Source organism: Octopus bimaculoides, chromosome Z (assembly GCF_046866305.1).
Source record: "Octopus bimaculoides isolate indiv1 chromosome Z, ASM4686630v1, whole genome shotgun sequence".
Taxonomy (NCBI): Eukaryota; Metazoa; Mollusca; class Cephalopoda; order Octopoda; family Octopodidae; genus Octopus; species Octopus bimaculoides.
Window position 1 is genome coordinate 20727206 of NC_142944.1, and position 23554 is coordinate 20750759.

Below are 23554 nucleotides of genomic sequence, written 5' to 3' on the forward strand. Positions count from 1 at the left end.
TTGGTGCTCCAGCGTGGCCGCAGTCAAATGACTTAAACAAGTAAAAGAAATAAAGAATAAAAGAATATATATATTTATATATATATATATATATATATATATATATATATATATATATATGAGTGAGTGGATAAACAAACAAAAAAAATGGGCACTCAATACATTTAGAAGGAGTTACATGTATTATTTTAAACAGTTTAATTTGGTTTCTGTGGTACTTCAAATTTCACAGGCCTCTGACAGAAGTCCATCTCCTTCAGGCTCTGCTAGGGATTTGTGAAACTTGAAGTAGCATGGAAACTGAATAAAATTGTTCCAAATAATGTATGTATGTATGTATGTACACATGACAATCTGACGATGTCATTCATAGCCCAATGTATTGTCATGCATACAGTTTAAAAGAAATTTTTTTTTAGACTATTTCTGCATCAAAAGGTCATTCTATATTTGAGTCATTCAAAAGGTCATTCTATATTTAATACACACAGGTGTATTAAATATCATTGGACATGCACACAAACACATACCTTTATACACACACATATGTGTATGTGTGTGTGTGTATGTGATTGTGTATACAGGGTGTGGTGAATATTTTGTCATCTAAGTTACACAAAAATGAAAATAACACTGACATCTCATTTTAACAGATATGTAAGGACGACCGTGCGAACTCAAAAAGGAGAATTGGTGACGTATGGAAAAACAGAGGACTCCTTTTATTTAAACGTGTCACACGGTCGAACACAAAAATATATATATATCAATGATGATATACAATATATGTTATACGACGATAACATAGATGACCAGTAATGAAAGACCACAACCGTATAAGATGAATAACAGAAATATTTATTGTGGCATAAAAGTGTATGTCTGTGTGAGAGTGTGAATGCGACATATAAGAACATAATCAAAGACAGGCCATCGTACAAAGAAAAGTATGTATGTGAGTGATACATGTATGTGTATGTGAGTTATTACAGCAGATGGAAAGAGAGTCAATAACACGTGAGCATTTTATACCAGTTCTTAGGTACACATTAGTATGAGTCTGTATGTGAAAGGAGGGGAGGCTGTGTGTGGCAGAGCTGATCACTAGTTGTGATGTTGTGGCATCGATGCCGGGCCGTGATTCTTGTTATACAGATGTTCGTCGCTGGCTGAGATTTCTTGTCTGTTTATTATCGTGGTGAAGCTGAATCACCTAACAGAATCGAACAGAGAGATGTGCCGCGGTGGTTTAGTTTGGTGTACATAGAAAGTCGTGTGGACGCTGGTGGAGATTGATGCTTGGTAGTAATCGTGTTGGTCATGACGATGATGCTGGTTAGTAGTCGTAGACTCATGTTGCTGATGTGGCGGCGTAGTTGGTGGTCATCTTTGGACAAAGCTGTTGATGTGTCGCTGGCTGATTGTTGCTGCTGCTGTCCTGTGGTACACGGAACAGTTCTCAAAGAGAAACTCGACCGAGACAAATTTGGCCGCCGAGTTAAAGCTATTTATAACAAACTATCGGCTTCCGATGGCTTCAGAAACATACTCTATCACGTGACCTTATTAGGGGCCGTGATTGGTCAGTTTGCGTTCTGGCGGGAACGGTTCGAAGAAGTTGCCGCTTCGAATATTAATCAGTCACGTGATGACAAGGAATGGGTTCTCTGCTACGCTCGCATTTGTTTATATTTAAATGAGAAGAATGGCGATAGCAGTTTTGTATCTAGTGACGATAGGTAGTTTCACTACAGATATATTTACCAAAATTACATAAAAATATTTTGAAATACTAAAGAGTGAATTTATTCATCATTGCCTTCAACCACGGCCTCCAGACGACTTCGGAATCTCCTGCAGCTCTTCTGGATGGCCTCCTTGTTTAAGTTGGTGAATCCTTGCCTTCAGTTCATTTTTGATGTTACAAGGAGTTGGTCTCTTGTTCAACTGTACCCCACACATAATAATCGAAGGGGTTGCAGTCTGGGGAGTTAGGTAGCCAGATGTTAGGGGTGATCTGGTTGCAGAAATTATCTGACAGCCATGACTGGGTTCTCCTGCTTGCATGACGTGGTGCACAGTCCTGTTGCCAGACATAGGGTCTTCCAGCAGCCACCTTCGTGAACCAGGGTAGCACTACCTCCTATAAGCACTTGATGTAGGCCTGCATTTTGAGTCTGAGGCCATGTGGTAAGATGAATGGAGGCATAACCTCACCATCACTAGTGATCACTCCAAACACCATGATGTTGACTGGATGTTTGATTTTTATCACTCTTGGTATATATTTTAGGGACGTAGTAAGACAAAAGTTGTTTTGTACAATTCCAAGAAAGTTAGAGGTTGTGAATCCAACCAACTAAGGCATAATAATTATCCAATATACTGCTGGTAGAATACCCAATTATTATTACACAAGTGTTTTTTCATTGCATGGCAATTACATTACCAAGTGTAATAAATGGGTGAGGGTAAAGAGTTATTTTACCATTAATTTATAGAGCAATAAGAAAATGGATGGGATCAATAGGTGGTATTCATCAACTTTCAGATATTATATTATAAAATATATATATCGCTGGATTGGCTCCTGTGCAGGTGACACGTAAAATACACCATTTTGAGTGCGGCCGTTGCCAGTACCTCCTGACTGGCCTTCGTGCCAGTGGCACGTAAAAGCACCCACTACACTCTCGGAGTGGTTGGCGTTAGGAAGGGCATCCAGCTGTAGAAACTCTGCCAAATCAGATTGGATCCTGGTGTAGCCATCTGGTTTACCAGTCCTCAGTCAAATCGTCCAACCCATGCTAGCATGGAAAGTGGACGTTAAACGAGGATGATGATGATGATGATATATATATATAATGTAAATATATATACTATATATATATATATATATATATATATATATATATAAAATATACATATATATATAAAGTATATATACACACATATATAAAATATATATATATATAAAGTATATATATATATATATATATATATATATATATATATATATATATATATATATATAAAATATACATATATATAAAATCTATAAATAATGTATATATATATATATATATATATATATATATATATATATATATAATATATATATATATATACATAATATATATATATTAATATATATAATATATAATATATATATATAAAATGTATATATAAAATATATATATATATATAGTTGGAATTTACAAAAAAACAAACAAAACAAAAGATGAAGACAGGTGGTGTAGACAACAAACAGATGTATTAGTTTAATGCTCGGGAAGTGAAAAAGTCTTTTATGTTTCAAGCCTATGCTCTTCAACAGAAAGGAACACAGAAATAAACAGGGAGAGAAAATAAAAAAAGGTTTAGTGGCTAGCGATCAAACATGGAGAATGTTGGACAGAGGTGGTCAGATAGGAGAGCTAGGAAGAAGGGGAGATAATAAAGTAGCTGTGAACCCAAAACGAAGGTGCGCATATGTGTGTTTGTGAGAGCATGTGTTGGCTTAGCTACGGTTGGACAACCATTAACCGGTCAAATGAATTTGGCACGAGTATATATATACACACATACATACAGGACTGAACAGCAAAAATTACCCCTCCCCACCACCAGCAGGATTCGAACTTCTTCATAAGCAGAAAAATAACGGAATAACTCATTGCAGGCTTATAGAAGTCTGGACATTATTGTGACAATTCTCACAAAATATTTTTCATATAAATTCCTCCATCACAAACAGGACTGATATAAATATATATATATTTAGATCTGGACATTTTGCTGGAAATACAGCGATAGGAACCAATGCACCAGTCCTCCTTTCCAAACGCAACTAATGCGTATGTACCAGGGAACATGTCTGTATGGAAATGTTTATGTATACATATGTGTATGTATGTATGTGTGGGTGGGTATATATATATGTAACGGTAGTTGTTAAAGTCGGAGGGTCACCAATTGTAACGGTTATAAGATGAACGAAGAACAGTGATCGAAGTTGTAAAGAAATATTTATTTATCGTTACTTTAATAAATGCCATACCACGACGTGTAGGTTAGTGTAATAGTATAACACAGTTCGTAAAGCATGCAAGGTAAAGAAAGTCAATTTCGGCCTGTATATGTGTGTACACAATCTTGTAGCAGTATATAGACAGAGATATGGTAATGTTACAGAGAAAAGAATGTGAGCTTGTGAAAGTTATAGAGTTGGCTGGTTGTAACCTTCTTTCTCCCTCTGGTCGAGGTTCTAGCTGGACAGCCAGACTTCGTTCTCACCATGTGACTGGACTGGTTGAGTTGTCACCGACTGGTGACTAAACTGAATTTTGCTTGGGGGTTCTTGCTTTTATAACTATCCAGAAGGAAAGACATCATTGAGAACAATGGACTTCGTTGGTGGTCTTGTTATCTCCATTCTAGCTTTTGGTGAAGTAGAAGAGGTCAGAAAGGGTCAAGGGGCGAAGACATTATTTTGGCCTAGCTAAAGGCATCTGGAAGATGTAAAACTGCTGCCATTGAAAAACCATTGTTCCACCGTGGGAAAAGTTCTGTTGCAGTGTTAATTTAAATTTGGCTATGGTGGATCGAATCCACTTCATGTATGCAAGATCTACTACATATATATGTGTCCTCCTCATGTATAATAACAGTAATAATTGACTCATTGGTGTGCATGTATAGACATTTATGTATGTACATTTAAATGTACATATATGTATTTATGTTTATTTATGTATATCTATATATGTTAAAGTATGCATATATATGTGCATTTTTACGATTTTTTATATGTTTATATTTGTATATTTAAAATTAACTTCATGAACTTTATAAAAATATCTCTGAAGAGGTCTAGAGAATCATACATGTATCTCTATTTCATCCATTTCATCTATCAATTTCTCCTGCTGAACCACTAAGTTACAGGGATGTGAACACACCAACCCTGGTTGTCAAGCAGTGGTGGGGATCAAACATTGACATGAAGGCACACACACACACACATATATATATATATATATATTAAGAAGAAAGAAGCATTCAGAATTTTCAATAATTCTTTATTAGCACTTTCAATTGTTCACTCAAACTCTTCAAGATATGTTTAAGAGTTAATATGCAATATCTGTACTCCACTACAAACACTACAACACACACATATCATCATCATCATTTAACCCTAACCCTAACCAGATGGCTGCACCAGGCTCCAATCTGATTTGGCAGGGTTTCTACAGCTGGATGCCCTTCCTAATGCCAACCACTCCAAGAGTACACATAAATATATATGATGGGCTTCTTTTAGCTTTTGTCACAGGGCTTTGGTTGGCTTCAAAGTGCCACACAGTGGGACTGAACCTGGAACCACGTGGATGGAAACTGAGCTTCATACAACAAAGCCACACCTATATATAAAGTATATAAATGTATATATGTGCATGTGACTAGACTATTTACATCTGATGAGTTGCCTATATATATATATATATATATATATATATATATATATATATATATTGATTCACCAGAAGTAGTAAATTACAGGACTCAATACAAGTGTAGAGTATTCTTTAATACATTAAAACTGAAAGGCTCTGATTTCAACTACTCATTATTATTTCTTTCAAGGCATCAGATAGTAAACTGAGCTTGCTTTTCTTTTGAAATATTAAAAAAAATATTCAATCAGTGAATGTTTAAAAAAAAATCAAGCTCAGTTCATCAGCTGATGACCAGAAATGTGTAATACCGAATACTGGAAATTGGAGTGTTTCTGTTAGAATGTATTCACACGCATGCACATAGATAAGTGTAGAGAATAATATTAATGGACGAAGGATGAATAACAAGTGAAATGGTTCTGGGTAGCAAGAAAGACAAGTAGTATTGGGGAGGGGAGGAGGAAGATCTGTGGGGTGAGATGTAGGGAAGTGGTTGATGTGAAGAGAAAATTGATGGACTGAGGTGCCCATATAAATATATATAGTTCCTGGGCTAATTAAATTTAATAAAAAATAACTGATTTATCTAAATTTTAACATCACCTCCTTCAAAATAGTCACTTTGTGTAACAGTACACTGGTTCCAGTGTTCTTGCCACTTTTGGAATCTGGCCTGGAAATTGTTTTCTGTAAGTGAGTCAAGGACCTTCTGCAGTTTGCTCTTGATCTCAACAACGGTGTTAAAATGGCAACCTTTGAGCTGCATTTTCATCTTGGGGAAGAGACAGAAGTCCATAAGTGCTAAATCTGGCAAAAAGAGTGGATGTGGAAGTCATACCATGTTGTTTTTGCCGAGAAACTCATGAGTGAGGAAAGATCAGGTATAGGGTGCTTTGTCATCATGAAGAACCTAATTCTTCACAGATGTCAGGATTGCCTGCATGGATCCATACAGCAAACCAATAACATCAGCAATGTCGTTGATTGTGTTCTGATGATCCTCGTGCACAAACTAACGAATTTTCACCACATTTCCAGGGATGATGTTCATGGTAGATCTTCCAGGGACATTCTTCTGCTTTTGAAGTGCCTGTGCCTCTTGAAACATTGCCTACAACCCAAGCTTGCCAAAGCATACTCAATGTCTCTGTAGCAGACTCTCAAAGTTTAGTGCAAAATTTCACATTGGCTTTTTGTACCAATTCCCTGTCCATGACAAAAAGCGCAAACTACAGCATACACACGATCACAAAAATACAATTTTCACAACTTGCAAAGTATACATAGCAATGTCACTCGGCACATCGCTTCATGAAGGTTACTGCTAACTCTCACTGCACAAAAAACCGTGTGCTGCCATCTACTGGCGCGCTACAAAACTAGTCCGGGAACTTTTTGATACCACCTCGTATATGCAACTTGGCTATCTGCTGTCCAAGATCTAAGATAAACCTATACCATGGTAGGAAACTCAAATGAAAGAAACAATACCAGTCAAACTCCATCATTCACCAAAAGCCAACCACGTTGAAAAGATGATAATATTGGTAGTACCCTAACATGGCCAGAACCTTTAGGCTAAAGCAAATAAAAGAATAATACTATATAAGTCAGTTTTGCTGTGACGAGAGTGTTTTCTTGAGAACCTAGTATTGTTAGACATCCCCCGTCCTTTGTCATTTCTTCCGCGAGGCTCAGGTTCTTTAGGTCAGTCCTCAGCACTTCGTTGCAAATCTTCCACGTCCACATTTGATCAAATGGCACTTTATACAGCTGTATAATATATACTCGCGTTGTCAAAAATGGCCAGTCTTATTAATGATACAAAATGATGCCACCATTCAAAACCAAGTGGAAGGTGGAAAACAACATACATTTCTTATCTAATATCGGTTTTCCTTTAACAGAAAAATATTACAATATGTGGCAGAGGTAAAGAATACGCACACTACCCGTTTTCGGCGTAATAAAAACCCTAATCCCTTACCCTAAACACCGGGTGTTCGTATTCTTTACTTTCGCCCAATATGTAAATGAGAGGGTACTTTTTATGTATATAAAACTTTACGTAACAAATCTTTTAATACAAAACGCGCGCGTGTGCGTTCATCTATTTAAGTAGCATAGCGTCTGATGTGCGGAATAAATGGTCCGCATAGGACGACCACTTTTTAGATAACAATGTTTGTCGCAGTTGAAGGAATATTACGTCTATAGAAGGAGGCTGCCAAAACCACAGCTAAGCCCCTGCATATGTCTTCTATATATAGCTCCTGGCATGTATTCAAGTGTCCCAACTTGTCCATTACTATGTTTGTCTGTCCATCCAGCTGTCTTACACATCAACCTGCCTGTCTGAGTCGATATTCTTATTTATATATAACTATTGGCTTATGCATGAATGTATTAGCAGGCTTCTATATGTTTACCCATCCACATCTCTCTCTATGCTTGAGATAGCGGTAAACAAGAGATTAGGCAAACAATGATCATAAAGGTCAGTATGGAAATGAGAACAAAAATATTAGATTGAAATGTATATGTATGCGCGTATATAAATTAGAGTTTATGTACAAAAGAAAAAAATAGCACTCAATAATGACACAAAATTTGCAGTAATGCTGTTGTGAGAGGCGCTATTATGAAAATACTGACACTTGAAAAACTCAGAGTAGTAACAAAATGATGTATATATTTGTGTGAATTTTCAATAAACAACTAGAGTAAATGCCAGCTGGTCTTTAATAAAGATGTTAGGCGAGCACTAAAGGTAGTGAGGCGTTACGCAATCAATCGCATCAACCAATCAGAGAATCGGGATAACTGAAGATAAAAAGACAAATGCAAGGAGAGTGCGTGATGGTGGACATCTTGCTGAGGCTTCATACTCCCCTTAGAAAGGTTTGTTCGCAAAGATATTTTTAATTTTTGTTGTTTTTTTTTCTCAAGTATTTCACGCATTTCTTGTCTTTCATTTGTTCAGTTCTGGAGCCAATGTCATCGATATTACTTCGCGACCATTATACTTAATTAACATGACCTAGTAGTATCTTTACAAGGGTTTCTTCGTTTATGATGTTTTTTTTTAATTCTAAGCATTTATATTATTGTTATTATTATTATCATCAATAAAGCGACGAGCTGGCAGAATCTTTCGCTCGCTAGTGGAAATGCTTGGCGGCGTTTCTTCTGTCAACGTTCTGAGTTCCAATTCCGCCGAAGTCGACTAACTCTTTCATTCTCTCGGGGTTGATGAAATAAGCACCAGTTACGATGATTTCGACTTATCCCATCCACCAAAATTTCAGACCTTGTGCCTATAGTATAAAGGATTATTATTATATTTAAGAACCAAAATGTTTCGTCCCAGACCAGCCGCACTAAATCCGTCTTTGTATATATCTGGAACCATATTGTTCAAAATATCCTTCCTACTTTTTTGATGATGATAGGGTGTGATCTCAGGAAGATTTTTGCTGCTATTTCTTTTTAACTTGTCGAGCATCTTCATAGTATCTCTTCCTCGAAACCTGTCTTTGCATTCCTGAACTTTCATATTAGCATTGACATTCCCTCATCAATCTCTCTTTAACATTTGGTAGTTCGGTCTTGTTGGACTGGTTGAATCTAATGAAGCACCTATTTGTATAACTGTTTGGCTTTCAGAAGAATTCTACTTCACGCACAGCATATAACCCCTCCATAACTTATTTATTTTTTTGAATTTTCAGAAAATTTTTGTGAATTTGTGTTCTGCACACAGGAATTCATATGACTGTGCAAAAGAAATTTTTTGTTAATTTTTAATACAGTTTTAAATACGGACCGTCCAAATTTTTAGCTTATATCCTAACAATAGACCATTAAATGTGTTTACGTGGAGACAGATATAGAAAAACATACGTTAGTGACTAACAAACGAGGACGGTTTGATGTGGTCCAGTTAAATACCCCTTAAATGACACAATTTTTTTTGCATAGTGGTATTTGAATTACCGTGTGTAGAATACAAATTCGCAAAAATCTTCTAAAAATTCTGAAAAATAAAAAAAGTTGTGAGGGGTTTTATGCCGTGCGTAAAACAGAATTCCGCAGTTAACTGATATATTTTCTTTTTCTTGTTGGATTTATATTCAGTAAATTTTAATGAATATTGATAATTCGGAGCTAATTGAAATACTGCAGAATATGTCTATGCATTGTAATGAGTACTTTATTACAATAATAACATTGAAACGAAATAACGCATCAGCAATTTGTTGGTACTTCACAATATTCTTAAAATTACAAGATATACCAACGAAAAAATAAAAACAATGAATTGAATTAACAAAATTTATGAATGAAACATACAATAAACGGCAAAATATTAATATTAATGTTTGCGTATTTGCTCTGCATTGATAAAATTATTAGATTACCTGCACAGCAAAATTACCAGTTATGTAAACGAGGAAAAGGAAATAATTAATTTGATAAAAATAAATAAATATGCTTGTCGCCTTGTGAATAGACTACCTATCAAACGATTCACAATTATTTCTAATACTAAAGAGACTTATGTAAAATGGTTTCAATTGGCAATTGAAACCGGGTCGGACGTGGTTGTTCACTGCAAACATTCCTCTACCCGTGTATCCGTTTTTTGTTATTATTTTTCTTTTCTCAAAGTTTATTATTGTAGAAATACTAGTTTATGTTATGAACTGAATAGATGGGCATTGTAGTTTTTAATTTCCTGTCTTCTCCCCTCTTAAATAAGATTCTCCAGAAGCCTTCTAGTATTATTTTGCATCCACGTTACGTTGGGATCGATTTACTTAACGGCCCCCCACCCCAAAAAACCTCCGACTTTGCACTCTGTTCAAAGAAGTGTATATTTATAGGCTGAATGAAACTGCATGATTTAATCGATACATTTCTTATATAGACTTCAGGTTTTCCTTAAGGAGAGGAAATAAGATTGTGAGATAGAATAACTTTGTCCAGCTGTCTTATCAGTCGAAGGGTTACGCTTAGGACAGGAAGCCGGTGCGTAAAAGTTACACATGGAGAGATCATCTAATATTGGGTCAGTAACAAGGGGAGATAATTACCGGAGTGAATTTTTTTTTTCTTTAATCCACAGAAGGAAATAATTTGCGTAATATTTATAAATATTTAAAGAAGTTGTAAGTTGTTAATTATCATTTACTGTTTTGGATCTACTGAATTCTTTTTATTAGTTGTTGTTGAGAATATACCGACAGATGATGAATGCAGCAACACACTGCAACAGCGCAAGTCCCCCAGCTGACGACCTGTAGATAAGATCTGATTAAGGTAACTCACAGAACGTATGCTTCGTTGTTATTATTTGGCTGTAGGTTAGGAGTTTTGATCAAAGGTCATCCAACTACGATCATTCTTTGGTATTTTTTATTTATCTGGTGAGATGGGTGTAACAGTAAAAATTTACCGAAAAAGAGTACGGGGTTTGCATCCCCCTCCAAAAGAAGAAAAACTTTTTTTTGGACAAAATATTCTTTCACAAAAGGAATTAACCGCTCCTTAGCTATTCCAAAAGCAGACGATCAAAGATTACACTCGTCTCATGAAACGGGTGAAATGGTGTAACAGTTAAGAATTTATCGTCCCAACATCCACTTAAGGCGCAAGTCTATATCTATCTGCATTATCTAACATATAATTTCTCTGTGACAGTAGGATGTGATTTCAGCAGGGCGAGTGATCATGTTAAGCAAGTTCCGACCATCTCCTGTCTTTTATTCAATGTATCCTCCAGTTTTTTAAACAAAAGATGCAAGGATGTGACTTGAGGGAGCTTTGGCTCCCTCAAGTCACATCCTTTTTAGCTGGTTGGATGACTGTATAGAGGCAGGTTGGTCGACTGACTTCTGAACCAGAGAATAATGTTTAACTTTAATAACTAGATAAGATAAAGTTGGACCTAGACAACTTCAAAAGTTAAACTCAACAACTATTGACTCCTTATTACCATTTATTCTATCATCATCATTGTTTAACTCTATAGCATTTAAACCAACCATATCCGGCCCAAATATTCTTCTTGTTTTGTGTCCAAACACACCTCTCACACCTACCCTACATTGTCTTTCTAAATATAAAGTCATATCATTGAAATCTGAAAGCTACAAGATAATACATGAGTAAGTCAAAATAACATGAATGTATAAGCATTATAAAAATATAAGGACACAAATACTGTGTCATATAGCCAGCTGGAGACAATGTTTCCTGGGGCTAAATAACAGTAACATTCGTCCCAACTGCCACATTATGTTGGCAAATAATCTTTACTTTAGAATACCGCTACTGAATGTCTCTCAAGAGATTTAGAAATAATTATGTTTCAATTTATAAGCGTTACATTTGACAGAATAATCTGAATGCTACAGGGTTGATATCTATTTTCCATGCTTGGCTGGGTCAGATGGTATTTGTTGAGGTGGATTTTCTATGGATGGATGCCCTTCCTGTTGCCAATCCTCATCTGTGTCCAGATAATACTGATAATGGCTGAAATATCTCCAGAGGTAGAAAAGAAAAAAAAAAATTATGGAATACACAAGCAACATATATTGTATCTTCTTTTACTTCAGTCATTGGGCTGTGGCCATGCTACAGCATCATTCTGAAGGGTTTTGTTGAATAAAATGACCCTGGCACTTCTTTTCCTTTTTTAAGTTTGGTATCTATTCTAAGTGGTCTCATTTTGCTGAGCTGCTAAGTTTTGGAGATATAGGGAAACCATCAGTTATCAGGTGGTGGTCAGTGGGTGGAAAGGTGACACAAAGACAGATACACATAGATATTTCTCTGTGTGTGTGTGTGTGTGTATATATATTAGTTTATGTATATATTAATATTATCTCAGTTATTAAAACTTTCGATAATTGAAATACGTTAATAGTTACCAGAGGTATTATGAACTCCCTGAAGAGAAATAAATGAGGAACCCCAACAGCTCTTTCTTCTTTGTGAAAGAACTATCATATATATCGAAACATATGTAGGAATTAAAGGAACTTTTATTAACATGTGTTTTGCTCCATTTATTAGGATCCATATATATATATACATATATATATATATATATATAGTCAATCCAAACAAGAACAAGCAAGAAAAAACAACAACGTGAGGACGTGGAACAAGAACTGTGTTATTGGATGCCCAGGATAGGAAAGAAAAGAAAGAGGATTTCACGTTTCGAGTGGAGCTCTTCATCAGAAATATAGAAAAAGTCCAAAGAAGGAAGATGAAGAAAGAAAATGGCCAATGATACACACGCAGTCACATATTGAAATGACCGGAAGAGAATGGGCGAAGAAAAAGTTCTTTCTAAGACAGGAGAATGCAAGAGAAGGAGGTATGTGTATGTGCACAGGTCTGTGCGTGTGTGTGGCTGTGGCTGTTTATGTATGTGGATGGTTGGACTTTTGGTCATTTGAGGTCCTACCAAAATTCTTACTACTGTCGTTGATTGTCTTCTGATGATCCTCATGCACAAACTATATCATATATATATGATTCAAAATACAAGACAGAGACAAGTGAGGGAACAACAAGCAGGGTGTATTAGTTTAATGATCAGGAAAAATGGAAGAAATATTTGATGTTTCAAGTCTACGTAAAAGCACCCACTACACTTTTGGAGTGGTTGGCATTAGGAAAGTCATCCAGCTGTATAAACGTTGCTAGATCAGATTGGAGCTTGGTACAACCTTCTGGCTTGTCAGCCCTCAGTCAAACCGTCCACCCCATACCAGCATGAAAGCGGACGTTAAACAACGACGATGATGATGAGTCAAAGAAAATGATATACTAACTTCGAAAATGGCCAGGGTGGTACTTAGGACACTTTGATACTAAACACCTCAGTTGTGGTGGATATGTGAGGACATTGAGGGTGATAGTAGATGATAGTGAGCTTCTTAGCCATACAGCTGTTCCTGCAGCTATAGCTCAATAAATGTTTCAAAATTTTATTATTTTTCTCATTGCAGTTGAAAGAAGTGATGGTAGAGTTGGAAATCACAAAATTAAACAATTTTGCATTATGGGAACACAGAAGTTTGTATCTTTAATATTTACAAGGGAGAATGCTGAAAGATTTCAGTGTATTCGTGATGAGATGAGCCTTGATGAAAATGGATTATTAGAATTTTTCTTCAAACTCTATGATAAGTAAGTTCTCATTTCATATGCATTTTCATTATTATTACTTTTGTAATTGTTCTTTTAATGTACCATTCTGCTTACTCCTTTGTAGTTTTTACACTCTCTATAAACACTGCACCTTGTACTGTGTTCTCTCTGTTTTCTGTGAGTTAATCATCTTCATCATCATTTAATGTTTGTTTTCTTTGCTGGCATAGTTTGGACAGTTTGATGGGAGCTGGCTTGCTAGATAGCTGCACAGGCATGGTTTCTACAGCTGGATACTCTTTCTAATGCCAACTACTTTATAGAGTGTACTAGGAGCTTTTTATATGGCACCAGTGCCAGTACTCTTTACGTGGCACCAGCACCAGTGCTTTTTATAAGGCGCCAGCACCAGTGTTTTTTACAAGGCACCAGCACCAGTGCTTTTTATGAGGCATCAGTACTAACAGGTAAAAGTAAAATTACCTTCTTGAGTTATGCTGACTCATAAGGGCCAGTTTCCCAGAGTTTCCATGAGAAAACTCTGTGTTTGCTTGCTTGCTTGTCTGTAATTTAAAACAGCCAACTCCCCACATAATTGGAAAATACTCTGAAAGCAAGGTACCCCTGAAATGTGAATACAAATGGAATAAAAAATAAGTTTTGCATAAATTAGACTATGGATACACGTTTTCTTTGGGTACCTTCATAAATAGCCAAAATGGCACATAATGGGGAAAATACCCTGTGTGTTATGTTCTATAACAATTCCTTTTGCATTTTTGTAGAAGTGTGCACGTATGCCATAAATAAATGCTGTTACTGGAGTTCAGGTTTATCCTGGAAGTTCTATTTCTGTTAGATGCTGTAAATAATCAATAAAACCTTAAACATGAATTTGTAAACCAGAAATAATGATGACATGAACGAATTGAAATATTTAACTAAATCATTGTAAAATTAATTTTCATTTCAATGTAATGTTGAAATCAGGTTTAATGTTTTATTACCTGAACCATCAGTGACCCAACAGGTCACAAGTAGTCTGGTATGTAATAAAAATAATAATCAATTACTGTACTACTTTAGGTAATCAAATTGTTTGCTGATGTGGCTATGTGGTTGTGAAGTTTGCTTTCCAACCACATGGTCTCAGGTTCAGTCCATTGTGCTGCACTTTGGGCAAATGCCTTTTACTATAATCTCGAACTGACCAAAGCATTAGGAATGAATTTGGTAGAAAAAGTAAAAAGTAAAAGCAGCCTATCAGATTTGCATGCACGCGCACGTGTATTTATGTATGCTCACATATACACAAATGCATGATGGGTTCTTGCACAGTTTTAGTCTCTTAAATTCATTCATGGGGCATCAACTGGCATGGGCTATGGTAGAAAACACTTTCTATGTATGATATTCTTTTATTCTTTTACTGGTTTCAGCCAGAGACTGAGGCCATACTGGTGCACCACCCATAAAATATATATATATATATATATATACATACATACATACATACATACGCGTACATACATACATATACAGGCATGGTTGTGTAGTAAGAAACTTGCTTCCCAACCACATGATTCTGGGTTCAGTTCCACTGTGTGGCACCTTGGGCTAGTGTCTTTTACTATAATATCAGGCCAACCAAACCCTTGTGAGTGAATTTGTTATTTTTTGAATTTGGTAGATTGTATTATCTTTAATTCCATTTCCCATCTATTTTCAGAAATAAACTTGAGTTGAAGAACAATTTTTTAGAGTGCATTGATCCTTGTGAGAAGGTTACTGTACAGATTGAAAATCTTAATGAAAGTTGCCATGAGGTGAAAGATGAGGCTAGCATAAACCACGATCAGTACAGCAATGAACCTGTGACTCTGGTACAGCCAAACTGGGATCTCTCTGCTACTGGTTCTCAGGCCAGATTGGTTGACCAGGAAAGTGGAGAGACAGCTGAAGTACTAATAAGCCTACAACACTACCAGGCAGACGATCGTGCTATGTCTGGCAGTGTTTCTAATGAAAGTCATTCCCAAGAGTGTAAAAGAACTACAATATCTAATGGTAGTGATGATGATGATGGTGATGATGATGGTGGTGGTGATGGTAGTGGTGGTGGCCAAGATGATGCCTCCACTGCTGCGGACTCTTTAAAAGAAGAAACAGCAAAAGAAGAACTGGCAAAAGAAGAACTGGCAAAAGAACAGTTGCTTGATTCTAGTATTGAAGACAAAATTGCAACAATATTTGAACAGCCTGCTGATGTTGATCCAGTTTGTAATTCGTTAAGTTCTCCAGTTTTAAATTCTGAAAAAAATATAGATGTTGCAGAGAAAGTAGACAATTCTGTTCAACCAAATGGTGAAGAAAATATTCTAGAAGAATTTGTAGTTGAGTCATCTGAATGTAAAGAACAAGATACGAATGGAACCAAGAAAAGTGATATAAAATCTGATTTACCTGAAGAAAGTGAACCAAAACGTAAAAGAAGAAATGATGTTTGGCTCAGTAGAATTCAAGATGCTGATTTTGGTAAGTTCCTGAATATTTTGTTGTGTCTGGGGAGAGTCCTTTTCTTTTTGTGCTTTATAATTTAACACACTCACCGGTAAAATTTGATTCTGAATATTTGATTATTAAATATTTTTATTTAAACTGTCTTCCTTTATCCTCTGTTATCAGCTCTTTTTCTAATGTGTCTTGCATCTGTTCAATCATTTAACATTATGCAGTTTTTTTTGGGTTTTTTGCAATAATTCTTTATAAGTTTTAACTTCTTTTTATTGACATAGGCATGACTGTGGTCAAGAACATAGCTTTGGGGTTAGTCCCACTGCAAGGCATCTTAAGCAAAGAGTTTTTTCTGGATCAACTAAAGCCTTGAGAATGGATTTTGGTAAACAGATAAAACCTGTCCACCTCAACAGAATTGCAATCTTAAAATGAAGGTGTCTTGTAAAAAGCACTGGTGATGGTGCCATGTAAAAAGCACCCAGTACACACTGGCATTAAGAAGGGCATCTAGTTGTAGAAACCAAGCCAAAACAGACTATGAAACCTGGTGTAGCCTCTGGCCTTGTCTATCCTGTCAAGCCGTCTATCCCATGCCAGCATAGAAAACGGATGTTAAATGTTTTTGTTGATGATGATGATGATACTGAAAACAACATGTCACATATATATTAATAACTGTATGTGTGTGTGTATCTCCTGCCTTGGCATCACTTGATGTAAATGAACATCATTGTTATTCATGTAGTGTTGTTCATTTTCAATTTTCTGCGAAAGCATATCCTGCCATGGGAAAATATTGCCTTGCTTGGAAACAGGGGAGGATTGCCAGCAGGAAGAATATTTGACTGTGGAAAATCTGCCTTAGTAAAATATCACCTGATCCATGCAAACAGAAAAAAAAGTGGATGTTAAAACATTAGCAGTTGTGGTGGTGATGGTTGTGTGTGTGTATAAATGTTGACACCTTATGGCTATGCTTGAGCAAAATGGTGATTTGATATCTTTTTCCTTGTTAACATTGTGGTTAGTTGCTCTGTATGGAATTTAAAAAAATATCCTTATTTGAAAAAAATGTAAGAAAGAACATCAGCTGTAATATCCTGCTTCAAATACATGCTTGTTTGGAAAAACAGACATTGAATGAATAGAGTCTGTCAGTGTTTTTGATGAGAAAAAAACTTATATTCATATTGAGTTTTCTCATTGTACTTAAAAACATGATATAAGGTGGCATTACCAAAGTCCCCAGTTATTTTATTTGTGCGTGTCTGTCAGAAATTTATAAGCCAAAAATTCTTCAGTTACTTAGAGCTCATCTATTTTGAAGCAAAATGGTCCCTGTGTGTATTTTATTCTTTCAGTCTAGTTGCCATTATCAATGAGATCTTCATATGGGGGAGTACTGAAAAGTTCCTGGCTTTGGGTAAAAGAAAATACATATTCCCCTTTCAGATTCACACTCTTATTGCAGTGGTCCTTCAGTTTTTCTAAGTCCTGTAAAAGAACTTAGGTGGGGCCTCCATCATACCCTTAAAACCAGGAACTTTTCAGCACCCACTAGTATATCCTGTGCTTATATTTTCAGTTCAGTTTTGCACATGATATGCATCATTGCTGTACAGTATCTTGTATTCCTGGGTATGTGGATATTTGAAAATACCTCACAGTGACAATTGTTCCTTGCATAGTTATGGGCTGCCCCTTGGCATGAGAGAAGACTGTGTTGATACTGACATGTGACATTTCTGAATTACAGCAATTAGATAAAGAAGTACCAAATGATCCAAATGGAAGTTTACCTGTGTGAGAGGAAGACATAGGGATGAAGTGGTGAAAGCTGATCTGAAGAAAGGCTGAACCTCATGGTAAAGAGATGATAGAGGTGAGATGTTGTGCTAGAGTAAGCTATGTCCAACACATGTAAGTGGTGGGAGTAGCTATAAAGAATGGAATGCTGTGCAAAGCTGTGGGGTCAGGGTTGGTAAAAATGTCTTACTCTGACTGAATGTAAAAATTAATAAGTATTAAAATTTCCAATTCTGCAGACAGTAATGTGACTATTTTCTGCACCGAAAATAATCAAATCAGATTCTATGAAGAAGGTTCTGGTAGAATTAATTCATTGTTGTTATCATCATCATCATCATCATCATCATTTAACGACCATTTTCCATGCTGGCATGGGTTGGACAGTTAGTCAGGGCCTAGCTAGGCAAAAGACTGCCCCAGACTTCATGGTTTGTTTTCGTTTACAGAGTGAACTGTGCTTTTTATGTTTCACCAGCACTGGCAAGGTTTGTTTTGGCATGGTTTTTACAGCTGGATGCCCTTCCAAATGCCAACCACTTTAGTGTGAACTGGATGCATCAGCACTGGCAGGGTCACCAAGATCCTGTTTCTAAAATGATATTAAAATTTAGATTTTTAATTTAACCCCTCTTATATAGATATAGTGTTTTTCATTATAACTTTTAGAGGGATAATATTTTCAATATTTTACAAAATGATTTTTATTTCATTTAATGTAAGTTTTCATGTTACATTCACTTCAATTCTCTATATTTCAATGATACTTTAATCTTAAAACGAAAGGGTGACATATATCTGATTATCCGGCCATATTCTGCCTGTTTTATGTTCAAATGACCCAGATCCAGCCTCTCACACCTACCCTACAATGTCCTTCTAAAACTAAGCAATCACGTCCTTAAAATCTCAAAGCTATGAAATAATACATGGTTAATTAAAAATATATGAATAAACAAGCATTCCATTTGGCAAAATAATCTGAATGCAAAAGGGTTAAGGTAAAGTGGGAATCGAACTCAGAACATAAAGAATTGAAAGAAATACTAAAAGAAATTTTGTCTGATGCTCTAATGATTCTGTCTTATAGAAATAATAATAATAATAATAATAATAATAATCCTTTCTGCTGTAAGCACAAGGCCTGAAATTTGGGGGAAGGGAACAGCTTACATCGAACTCAGTGCATAACTGGTACTTACTTAATCAATCCCAAAAGATGAAAGGCAAAGTCGACCACTAAGCATTTCGTCCAGCACGCTAATGATTCTGCCATCTCACTGCCTTAATAATAATAATAATAATAATAATAATAATAATAATGTTTTCAAATTTTGGTACAAGGCCAGCAATTTCAGGGAAGGGGTTAAGTTGATTACACTGACCCTAGTGTTTAACTGGTACTTATTTTATCGACCCTGGAAGGATGAAAGGCAAAGTTGACCTTGGTGGAATTTGAACTCAGAATGTAAAGACAGGCAAAATGCCACTAAATACTTCTCCTGGCATGCTACCAATTCTGCCAGCTCACCACCTTATTCTTTTACTTGCTTCAGTCATTTGACTTTGGCCATGCTGGAGCACCGCCTTTAATCGAACAATTCAACCCTTTGTAAGCCTAGTACTTATTTTATCGGCCTCTTTTGCCGAACCGTTAAGTTATGGGGACGTAAACACACCAACATCGGTTGTCAAGTGATGGTGGGTGGGACAGACTCAGACATGCACACAAATATATATACATATATATATATATGATGGGCTTCTTTCTGTTTCCATCTGCTAAATTCACTCACAAGGTTATGGTCAGCCCGAGGCTATAGTAGAAGACATTTGCCCAAAGTGCCACGCAGTGGGACTGAACCTGAAACCATGTGGTTGGTAAGCAAGCTTCTTACCACACAGCCACTCCTGCACCTTATAATAATAATAATAATAATAATAATAACAACAATCCTTTCTACTAAAGACACATGGACTGAAATTTTTGGGGAAGGGACTATTCGATTACGTCAACCCCAGTGTTCAACGAGTACTTAATTTATTAATCCCCATGAGGATGAAAGGTAAAGTTGACCTCAGCAGAATTTGAACTTGGTACGTAAAGATGGATGAAATACCACTGAGCATTTTGCCTAGCATGCTAATGATTCTGTCAGCTTGCCACAATAATAATAATAATAATAGTATCAATCCTTTCTACCAAAGGCACAAGGCCTGAAATTTTGGAGGAGAGGACTAGTCAATTACATTGACTCCTTCTTTTATTGACCCTGTAAGGATGAAAGACAAAGTGGACCTCAGTGGAATTTGAACTCAGAACGTAGCAACAGACGAAATACTGCTAAACATTTCGCCTGGTGTGCTAACAATTCTGCCAGCTTGCTGCCATAATAATACTGTTTACTATGGGATGAAATTTTAAGGGGAGGGAACAAGTTGATTACATTAACATGAGTACTTAACTAGTACTTATTTTATCAACCATGAAAGGCAAAGTCAACCTCTGCAGAGTTTGGACTCAGAATGTAAAGACAAGATGAAATGCCCCTAGTAACAATAATAATCCTTTTTACTGTAGGCATAAGACCTGAAACTTTGGAGGAGGGGAGGGCTAGTTGATTACATTGACCCCTCCAGTGCTCAACTGGTGCTTATTTCATTGACTCTAAAAGGATGAAAGGCAAAGTTGACCTAAACAGAATTTGAACTCGGAATATAATGATGGATGAAATGCCCTTAATAATAATACTAAAAATAATAATAAATGCCCTGATGCAATACCAGGCAGTGGCTCTTATGGCTTCTGATCTTAATTGATTGGAAGTGTTATCATGTACATTGTCTTGTCTTGGTATAAAAGATGGGCTACATCAAATATTCTGCTTAATACCACAGATTTGCTTGTCAGTTGTTTGACCTTAACCAGTTGAGCATGTCCCTTGGTGGCTGATGATATGTGCATCTCTGATCATGAGCAGAAGTAGTGGGGGAGCATCATAGTCTTTGGGGTTTGGATAATTCACCTTCGGAAACATGGGTATTTTGTTCATCATCCATAAACATATTCAGGGACCATTTGAGCGGGATGGGCTACTTGACTTGAAGAAAATTCTAATTGGGCCCCACCTGCAAGGTCATGCGTTGTTTATCTTGATATGAGATCACCATGTTGCGTACATATGGTTGTGATGCATGTGCCCGGTGTACCCTTATCAGACGGGTAGTCATGATGAGTATATTGGGCTTTGTATATTTTACCCCCTGTCTCACTTTGATAGCATGCACTGCTCTCTCACTCAATAATAATAATAATAGTTTCTGATTTAGGCACATAGCCAGAAGTTTTTAGATGTAGGGCTTAGTTGACCCCCACCACTAAACATTCAGACTGATACTTTATTTCATTGACTCCACAGTGAAGAAAGGCAAAGACTTGAACTCAAAACACAAAAGACTGGAACAACTATGTCAAGGCATTTCCCTGACACACTGTTTCTTACAATACATTGCATAATAATAATAATAATCAGCCTTTCTACTAAAAGGCACAAGGCCTGAAATTTGGGGAGAGGGGACTGGCCAATTTCATTGACCCCCCCCCCCCCCCCCCCCCCAGTGTCTCACTTGTCCTTAATTTATTGACCCTGAAAGGACAAAAGGCAAAGTCAACCTCAGCAGAATTTGAAGTCAGAACATGAAGATGGATGATTCTGCCAGCTCGCCGCCTTAACAACAACAACAACAACAACAAATGTAATAATGAAATGAACTGTTTTGATGTCGTCACAAAGTAGTCCACCACTCATTACCAACTATGAGGCTGCAATCTGGCAGAATTGTTAGCACACTGGGCAAAATGCTTGGCAGCATTTAGTCCATCTTCATGTTCTGAGTTTAAATTCTGCTGAGATCGACTTTACCTTTCATCCTTCTGGGGTTGATAAAATAAGTACCTGTTGAACACTGAGGTTGATGTAAGCAACTGGTGCCCTCCCCTAAACCTGCTGGCCTTGTGCTAAAATCTGAAATCAGTATTACTAACTATGTAACTCATATTATTAATACTTTAGGGTTTATGGAGATTAGTTTATTATTATGGATGTTCCTAAATTAGATATTCCATAATTCAACATATTATGACTTCAGTTCCATCCCATTAATATCATTTTCTGCTATTTCTGTTTTGAAATTTAAACACATGTAATAAATTCTTTCTCTTTGTAATAATTTTTGGTGTATTTGTAAAAAAACACTTATTTCAAGTTTCTTTGAACAGTAAACTGACAAATTCTTTAATTTCTTTCTTTTTCTTTTTTTATGTTTTTCAGAGGAACGCCATTACAAATGCAGTTATTGTTCTGCTGCTTTTTTTCACCCTCATCATTTGCAGCGCCATGAAAAGCAACTTCATAAATTAGGGAAAGAAGTGAAACCAAACCAGTGTAAAGACTGCTTTAAGACATTTGCAACTATGTTGACATTGAAATTCCATCAAGATTTTGCATGCAGGATGGTGCGACGCCCTCACCGTTGTTCACTGTGCCAACTTGGTTTTAAATCTTCTGAAGAGGTACGCGACCACAAATGCAGCAGTAATCCATCAAAGCCACTTTGTTGCCTACAATGTGATTATCGGACAGGATCACCACGGGATTTGGAACATCATCTAAGAATTCACACTGGGGAAAGATGCTACAAATGTGATCTTTGTGATTTTCGGACTGCATGGAAGAAAAACCTTAAAGAGCATGTTCTTAAACATTCTGGATTGAAACCATTCATTTGTCAAGTTTGCAATTTTGCTACTAATGACAAAAGTAACCTTAGGTCACATCTTGCAAAACATTCAGAAAATCGTCCTAACCTTTGCCATACATGTGGCTCATCATTCCGCGAGGCACGTTCCTTAAAGTCTCATATGCTTTCCCATAGTGATGCGAAAGCCTACAAGTGCTCGTCTTGTGATTGTTCTACTCGTTACAAGTCTTCATTAAAATCACATATGCGATCTCATCATGGAGCAGGAGCAGAGAAAGAGATTGTAAATTATAGTACAGACAATAGTGGAAATATTGAAAATAAACTACAAGAGGTTAATGAGATCTATGTGGAGACAATGGACATCACTAATGAAAATTTTGACGAGAAACAGTATTATATGTGTCAAGAGTGTAGCTATGTTATTGATGACAAAGCCATCTTTGACTCTCACACCTGTTTTTCTTCTCCTCTCTCTCAAACAGCTACGTCTCTTCTGGATGGTGGAATGGTTATCCAGATCATAGAAAACACTTCAGATTTGTCTCCTGTTCTTCAAAAACAATAACTTTTATTAATTATTACCTTATTTTGAATTAACTTTCATATAAAATGATATAATTTCATAATCCTGCCACATTTGTTAACTGTATCTGTTGCAAAAATATTTGATCTTGTGGAGAATTTGAGATGCTGATTATCAGAGTTATTAAGATTGGAATATGATTAAGATATCTCTGTATTGTGATTGTTTAATCAGTGGAAAAAAATATCATTGCCATCTTCTTCGTTAGCACCATTTTATTATCATTTGGTACAGTCCTGTCATTGAAAGT

At 36.3% G+C, this 23554-nt stretch overlaps 1 protein-coding gene across 5 annotated transcripts; it reads left to right on the forward strand.

The window, feature by feature from the left end:
* The first annotated feature begins 7609 nt into the window (after positions 1-7609).
* LOC106877090 (uncharacterized) lies at positions 7610-23347 on the forward strand. Of its 5 annotated transcripts, XM_089364955.1 has the most exons (6): positions 7625-8363; positions 10688-10784; positions 12546-12855; positions 13493-13673; positions 15364-16169; positions 22289-23347. In XM_089364955.1, exons 3-6 carry the CDS (start codon positions 12765-12767, stop codon positions 23284-23286), a joined length of 2076 nt encoding a protein of 691 aa, XP_089221081.1. In that variant the 5' UTR covers positions 7625-8363; positions 10688-10784; positions 12546-12764; the 3' UTR covers positions 23287-23347. The 5 variants fall into 5 exon arrangements, with proteins under 5 accessions (XP_014781368.1, XP_089221081.1, XP_014781370.1 ...); XM_014925884.3 differs by lacking the exon at positions 12546-12855 and having other exon boundaries at positions 7626-8363; XM_089364956.1 differs by lacking the exon at positions 7625-8363 and having other exon boundaries at positions 8399-10784.
* The last annotated feature ends 207 nt before the right edge of the window (positions 23348-23554 follow it).

What these genes read in the sequence shown, in the direction of transcription:
- LOC106877090 (XM_089364955.1), top strand. Translation starts at nt 12,765, where the DNA reads ATGATACACACGCAGTCACATATTGAAATGACCGGAAGAGAATGGGCG. An exon ending in GGAGAATGCAAGAGAAGGAG is followed by an intron (nt 12,856 to 13,492) that starts GTATGTGTATGT and finishes TTCTCATTGCAG; the next exon opens with TTGAAAGAAGTGATGGTAGA. An exon ending in TTCTTCAAACTCTATGATAA is followed by an intron (nt 13,674 to 15,363) that starts GTAAGTTCTCAT and finishes ATCTATTTTCAG; the next exon opens with AAATAAACTTGAGTTGAAGA.